General features: G+C 40.8%; 1 protein-coding gene across 1 annotated transcript; it reads left to right on the forward strand.

The window, feature by feature from the left end:
* The first annotated feature begins 3,004 nt into the window (after nt 1–3,004).
* On the forward strand, nt 3,005–4,132 carry LOC138892190 (uncharacterized). Its single transcript, XM_070175896.1, has 2 exons — nt 3,005–3,352; nt 3,569–4,132. Exons 1-2 carry the CDS (start codon nt 3,005–3,007, stop codon nt 4,130–4,132), a joined length of 912 nt encoding a protein of 303 aa, XP_070031997.1.
* Nucleotides 4,133–7,959: the final 3,827 nt, after the last annotated feature.

Here is a 7,959-nt window from a genome sequence, read left to right on the forward strand (position 1 = left end):
ATGTCGGATATAAAAAAATACGATGGTACTTTAGATCCGCAGGAGCACATCAAAACCTACACCACGCCTTTGCAAGGGAAAGATTTGGCTCAATAAGAGATCTAGTCGGTCCTGTTAAAGAAGTTCGGTGAAACCCTCACAATGGCCCCCTGACATGGTATTCTCTCTTACTTGAGCATTCAATTGACTCTTTTAAGATGATTGTAGACTCGTCCATTAAAGCACATGTCAGCGCAAGGAAGGTTCAAGCTAGGAAGACGGATATATTCAGGATTGTGCAAGGCGAATCCAAACTACCGTGGGAATTTGTGATCCGATTTCAGAAAGAAAGAATGCTGCTACCTATGGTTCCAGATGAGTGGGCAGCGGAGGCATTCATAAAGTGTCTCAATCCACTGAGTTCCGATGTCTCCCAGAAGCTGAAGGAGAGCCTGCTCGAGTTTTAGGCAACCACTTGGGCAGATGTCCATAACCATTATGAGTCAAAAATGAGGATAGAAGACGATCACCTTGGGTCTTCGGTATCAACCAAAGGACGGGTCTGAGACAAAAACCAGAACAAATTTAAAAATGATTTTGATGCGGATCGGTGGTCCTCTAGAGGTTGTTTTCTTTCATACAAAAGAACCGATGTGCGTAGTAGCAAAGGTTTCTAGTCATCAAATAGGTTTTCTTCTAATAGAAGAGCCGATTGTGGCTGGAACAGCAGGTCGTTACAGGTGAAAGAGGTGACAAGTGCTCGAGTCTCCGCGTACGTCAGGTTGTCAGAATACAACTTTACATTAGCTTGGTAGAGTTGGTATTGGAAATGAGGAATATAAAAGAAGCACGATTCCCGAAGCCAATCGATCAGATCCTAGCCAGAGGGATCCCAGTTTATGGTGTAAATACCATAGGACCACGACCTTAGAATTGGGTTCTAACGTCATCTTCATAAAGAGGTGGCGACATTGTTGAGGAATGGCCATCTCAGGAAATTCTTAAGTGACCAAGCCAAGAATAACTATGGAAGAAGATGGGATAATGTGGAACCCTCAAAGGCAGTAGAAGGGTCGCCTCAGATAAACATTAACATAATCTTTGGGGGAAATGAATTCAATGGTGTAACCTTCTCAACAACAAAGAATACAAATATATCGGTGAATCGCAACAAGAGGCTTCGGGAAGTAGCGGAAGATGATATCACCTTCATGGAGAAGGACGCTGACGGACTTCTTCTGCTGCACAATGACGCTTTGGTAATCTCTCTTAATGTTTGAGATTTCAAAATCAAGAGTGTTTTGATTGACCCAAGAAGCTTAGCCAACATCATCCAGTAAAGAGTGCTGGAGCAAGCAAAGTTAACCGGAAGCATCATTATGGCAACAAAACTCTTAGCTGGATTCAACTTGACAAGTGTGACAACCAAGGATAGATATTGCTGCCCACAAACGTAGAAGGATTGATCAAAACCACTCTATTCAAAGTTCTAGATGGTGATATAGGGTACAATGTAATCCTAGGAAGGCCGTGGATAAACGAGATGAAGGTCGTACCTTCAACATTTCATCAGTTGTTAAAATTACCAACTCCGGAAGGAATCAAGAACATAAGAGGGGATCAACCGACATTGAGGGAGATGAATGAGGTAACTGTTTCCAGCAGCAAAGGGAAAGAGTCCAGTAAATAGAAATTACAGTAACTAATTCCTTCTTCCTTTATGAATGAAGACGATAGAAGCGATGAGTCATTGGAATCGTATCAGGTTCCGAGATACTTTTAGGTACCAGAGGAGACAGATGCGACTAAGTCAACTGCAGAGGAACTTGAGCAAGCGGCCTTGTTCGAAGTATTTTTGGAAAGAAAGTTTCATATGGGGACAAGGTTAGATCCCGAGTTCAGGATATAATTCATAAATTTTCTTAAAGTTAGTGTTGATTGCTTCGCGTGGTCGCACTATAATATGACAAGTATCCTATTAGAGTTAGCGGTCCACAAGGTAAGTTTGGATTCAAATTTCCCACCGGTAAGGCAGAAGAAGCGCCCGATAGCCGAGGTCAGGAACATGTTTGTCAAAGAAGAGATAGCCCGACTACTCAATATCGGTTCAATTCGAGAGGTAAAGTATCTGGAATTGTTAGCCAATGTAGTTGTAGTACCCAAAAAGAATAACAAATTTAGGATGTGTGTAGACTATAAAGATCTAAATAAGGAGTGCCCTAAAGACTAGTTTCCACTACCAAACAATTATCAAATGATTGATGCGACAGCCAGACATGAGCTAATAAGGTTCCTTAATGCTTACTCCGGATACAAACAAACTAAGATGAATCCGGAGGATTAGGAAAAAAACTTCTATTATAATAAACGTTTGCACGTATTGCTGGAATGTGATGCCTTTTGAACTCAAGAACGCCAGAACAACTTATCATAGGCTAGTAAATAAAATGTGTGAGGTTCAGATAGGTAAGACAATGGAAGTATATATTTACGACATGTTATTCAAGTTTTTAAATACAAGGTATCATTTGAAATACCTCCAAGAGACTTTTGACATTCTGGGGAAGCATAACATGAAACTTAACACAAAGAAATGTGTGTTCAGGGTTGGTTTCGTTAACATTTTGGGGTTCCTGGTATCGCAAATAGGTATTGAGGTAAATCCCAATAAAATCAAAGCTATCGATGACATTATGGACCAATAGACAAGTGTGAAGGAAGTACAGAGCTTGACCGGAGGCTGGCGGCTCTAAGCAGATTCAACTCATGATCCTTAGAAAAGTGCCACCACTTCTTTTCACTTCTAAAAAAGAAGAACAATTTCACATGGACTCCAGAATGCTAACAGGAACTTAAAGACCTAAAAAGCTACCTGTCCAACCTGTCGTTACTGTCAAAACTGAGGGAAGGAAAATAGTTGTTGATATATCTAGCGGTCTCGAAGGTAGCACTAAGTACCGTTTTGGTCAGAGAGGAAGATGGTACACAATTTTCTATTTATTATGTTACTAAAATATTGTCGAGAATGGAGACTCGCTATCCATACCTCGAAAAGCTGGCCTTAGCTCTCGTAGTTGCCTCTCGAAAGCTTAGGCCTTATTTCCAGTTCCAACTGATAGCCGTGGTGACAATATTTACTTTGAGGAATGTCCTTCATAACCTTGAATTATCTGACCGTTTGTCTAGATGGGCAGTTAAAATTAGCGAATTTGACATCGAGTACAAACTTAGAACTGCAATCAATTCACAAGTTTTGGCCGATTTTGTGGCCGACTTCTGTCCCGGGTTAATGCCTATGGCTGCTAAGGAAGCAGTGCTAGTGTCGGAAATGACATCGAGAGTTTGGACCTTGTTTACGGATGGAACTTCCAATGTAAAGGGGTCCGATCTCGGGGTAGGTCTAATCACGCCCTCTAGGAAAACCGTGAGGTAGGCCATTAAAACTCTTCCTTTAACTAACAACGAAGTGGAGTATGATGCTTTGGTTGTAGAACTTAAACTCGCCCTAGGACTAGGTTCTAAGGTCATCGAGCTAAAGTTTGACTCCCAACTAGTAGTAAACAAAGTATAGAGGATTTTCGAAATAAAGGAAGAGCACATGCAACAGTATTTGAACAAGGTTCAAGCATTTCTTGCACGATTTAGGGAGTGGTCAGTCATACACATTCCAAGGGAAGAAAATATGGAAGCAGATGCATTGACCAATTTGGGGTCATCCACAGAGATGAAAGGATCTGACTTCGGCAATGTTGTCCAACTTCTACATTTTGTATTGGATGTGGATGAATACTACGATCTCAATTCAACCAACTTAGTCTGGGACTGGAGGAACGAGTTCGTCGAGTATCTTCGGGATGGTAAATTACCTGATGATCCGAAAGAGTCCCAGGCACTACGGATAAAAGTAGTTCACTATTGCCTCGTAGATGGGCAGTTATACAGAATGCTATACCAAGGACTATTGGCCCGGTGTCTGGGGGCCCCGAAGGCAGACTACGCAATGAGGGAAGTCCACGAAGGAGTTTGCAGGAACCATTTTGGTGCAGACTCTTTAGTTCTAAAGTTGATCAGGGCAGGTTACCATTATCCTCGGATGGAACAGGATGTAAAGGCATTCCTTCAGAATTATGGCAAATGTCAACGTCATGCATAGTTGGTGCACCAACCAGCAGAACTTATGCATTCGGTGTTGTCCTCGTGGCCATTCATGAAATAGGGGATGGATATAGTTGGCCCTCTACCACCATGGCCCAAAAAGGTAAGATTTCTTTTAATTTTAACTAACTACTTCACTAAATAGATTGAAGCAGGTCCTTACCAAATGATCGGTGAACACGAAGTGGTCGACTTATACGGAACCACATAATCTGCCGATTTGGGATACCGAAGGAAATTTCTCGTGACAATGGGCCACAGTTCATAGGTTCAAAAGTCACAAAATTTTTGAAAGGATTGAAAATCAAGAGAATTGCATCTTCACCGTACCTTAAAAAGAAGTTAGAAAATGCTAAGGGCAAATGGCCCGATGAGCTACCGGGTGTGCTATGGGCATACCGTACAATGACGAAGTCGAGAACAGGAGAAACACCTTTCTCTCTCATGTATGGCACGGAAGATTTGATACTAATGGAAGTGGGGGAACCGACTTTAAGGTTTTTCTGAATAAATGAAGAAGCAAACAATGAAGCGCTGCTGGTGAGGCTGGACTTGCTCGATGGACACAGGGACTTGGCGTTCGTGAGGATGGTGGATCAAAAGAAAAGGATTGAAAGATATTATAATCGCAGGGCCAATCTCTATTACTTCAAGGTAGAAGAGTTGGTTTGAGAAAAGTGACTCAGAGCACTCGAGAAGTCAATGCCGAAGATAGGATCAACATGGGACGGTCCTTACCGGGTTTTAACTATCAACGGTAAAGGGTCGTATGATTTGAAAAATCAAGATGGAGTCAAATTAACTAGCAATTTGAATGTGACTCACCTCAAAAGATATTATTGTTGATGGATCCTACAAATACCGAAAGTTTGTGCTATACTCTTTTTTCCTTCGTTCACTTTTTATCCCAATCAGGTTTTTCTAGTAAGGTTTTTAACAAGGCGGCGACGGAAAGCATACTACAAAGGAAGCTTCATCGGCAATGGAAACACCTTTAAATATAAAGGAACAAATTTTTTCATATTGATGGTAAACGGCTTTGTGGAAGGTTAAATAGTCTTTGGTTCGATGGCAAGCTTTGCCTTCCATCACTAAAAAGGGATTATTTAACCATTCACAAGTTGTTTCAACCGGTGAAGTAACCCTTCCAGTATTCGAATCTGCAAACTTTGCATTCCAACACTTGGGGATAATATCTGATATGACACCAAAAGTGCCATGAAAACCGAGGACCATTAGAACTAGGATCAATAATGTCTCATTAGGTCCGGGGACTACATGATCAGCCCGGTAGAAATATGTTATACAAGTTATCCAAATGTATTGGCAGTATTAGTTACTTTAGCAAATGGATGCTTATTCACTTTTAAAGATGGAAGGAATAAAATAAAGTCCTTTTATTTCTATCTTATTTCTTGTCCAAATGATGAGTTAATTTTATCGTTTGAAAGTTAACTAAAACTTCAAATGCTTGTACCGGAAAAAACATGAGATGTCCTCGTCACGAGCACCATAAATATAAGGGCCCTCTCTTATGAAACCCTCATAGTAAAGGGTAGACTCCGTAAGAGTTTATGCCCGGAATCAAAAGCTACCGAATGAAAATATACCTGAAGCTTTAATCGACTAAACACAAAAGGAATATTTTTGCATAAAACTTAAGCAAAAAATTCATCATTTATCTATCAAGTGCCAAACTCAGTGAAAGGTTTGGATAATTTAAAAAAAAGGGTTATACTTCATTGCCGCTAGAGCCCGAAGGGAGAGATGAATCTACATTTCCCCCGGTAGAGGAAGGCGGGTTCACTACCGGTTCTGGACCTTCCACTGTTCACTTTACGAATGAATACGATAGATGCAATGAGTCATTGGAATCGTATTAGGTTCCGAGATGCTTTTAGGTACCATAGGAGACAGATGCGACTAAGTCAACCGCAGAGGAACTTGAGCAAGTAGACTTGTTCGAAGTGTTTTTGGAAAGAAAGTTTCATATGGGGACAGGGTTAGATCCCTAGCTTAGGATATAATTCATAAATTTTCTTAAAGTTAGTGTTGATTGCTTTGCATGGTCGCCCTAAGATATGACAAGTATCCTATTAGAGGTAGCGGTCCACAAGCTAAGTTTGGATTCAAATTTCCCACCGGTAAGGCAGAAGAAGCACTCGATAGCCGAGGTCAGGAACATGTTTGTCAAAGAAGAGATAGCCCGACTACTCAATATCGGTTCAATACGGGAGGTAAAGTATCTGGAATGGTTAGCCAACGTAGTTGTGGTACCCAAAAAGAATAACAAATTTAGGATGTGTGTAGACTATAAAGATCTAAATAATGAGTGACCTAAAGACTCGTTTCCACTACCACACAATTATCAAATGATTGATGCGACAGCCGGACATGAGCTAATGAGTTTCCTTAATGCTTACTCAGGATACAAACAAACTAAGAAGAATCCAGAGGATCAGGAAAAAAACTTCTTTTATAAGAAACTTTGGCACATATTGCTGGAATGTGATGCCTTTTGGGCTCAAGAACGCCAGAACCACTTATCATAGGCTCGTAAATAAAATGTGTGAGGTTCAGATAGGTAAGACAATGGAAGTATATATTTACGACATGTTATTCAAGTTCTTAAATACAATGTATCATTTGAAATACCTCCAAGAGACTTTTGACATTCTGAGGAAGCATTACATGAAACTTAACACGAAGAAATGTGTGTTTAGGGTTGGTTCCATTAACATTTTGGGGTTCCTGGTATCGCAAATAGATTTTGAGGTAAATCCCGATAAAATCAAGGCTATCGATGACATTCTAGACCAATAGACAAGTCTGAAGGAAGTACAGAGCTTGATCGGGAGGCTGGCGGCTCTAAGCAGATTCAACTCATGATCCTTAGAAAAGTGCCACCACTTCTTTTCGCTTCTAAAAAAGAAGAACAATTTCACATGGACTCCAAAATGCCAACAGGAACTTAAAGACCTAAAAAGCTACCTGTCCAACCCGCCGTTACTGTCAAAACAGAGGGAAGGAAAATAGTTGTTGATATATCTAGCGGTCTCGAAGGTAGCACTAAGTACCGTTTTGGTCAGAGATTAAGATGGTACGAAATTTCCTATTAATTATGTTACTAAAATATTGTCGGGAGTGGAGACTCACTATCCATACCTCGAAAAGCTGGCCTTAGCTCTCGTAGTTGCCTCTCGAAAGCTTAGGCCTTATTTCCAGTTCCAACCGATAGCTGTTGTGACAACATTTACTTTGAGGAATGTCCTTCATAACCTTAAATTATCAGGCCGTTTGTCTAGATGGGCAGTTAAAATTAGCGAATTTGACATCGAGTACAAACTCAGGAATGCAATGAGTTTGGACCTTATTTACGGATGGAACTTCCAATGTAAAGGGGTCCGATCTCTAGGTAGGTCTAATCACGGCCTCTGGGAAAACCGTGAGGTAGGCCATTAAAACTCTTCCGTTAACTAACAATGAAGTGGTGTATGATGCTTTGGTTGCAAAACTTGAACTCGCCCTGGGACTAGGTTCTGAGGTCATCGAGCTAAAGTTTGACTCCCAACTAGTAGTAAACAAAGTATAGAGGATTTTTGAAATAAAGGAAGAGCGCATGCAACAGTATTTGAACAAGGTTCAAGCATTTCTTGCATGATTTAGGGAGTGGCCAGTCATACACATTCCAAGGGAAGAAAATATGGAAGCAGATGCATTGACCAATTTGGGGTCATCCACAGAGATGAAAGGATCTGACTTCGGCAATATCGTCCAACTTCTACATTTTGTATTGGATGTGGATGAATACTACGATCTCAATTC

Source organism: Nicotiana tomentosiformis, chromosome 5 (assembly GCF_000390325.3).
Source record: "Nicotiana tomentosiformis chromosome 5, ASM39032v3, whole genome shotgun sequence".
Lineage (NCBI taxonomy): Eukaryota > Viridiplantae > Streptophyta > Magnoliopsida > Solanales > Solanaceae > Nicotiana > Nicotiana tomentosiformis.

Bases quoted from the DNA above. Each gene is read 5' to 3' on its own strand.
- LOC138892190 (XM_070175896.1), top strand. From the start codon at position 3,005: ATGGAGACTCGCTATCCATACCTCGAAAAGCTGGCCTTAGCTCTCGTA. The intron at 3,353-3,568 runs GTAAAGGGGTCC...TTCGAAATAAAG, and splicing joins TTACGGATGGAACTTCCAAT to GAAGAGCACATGCAACAGTA.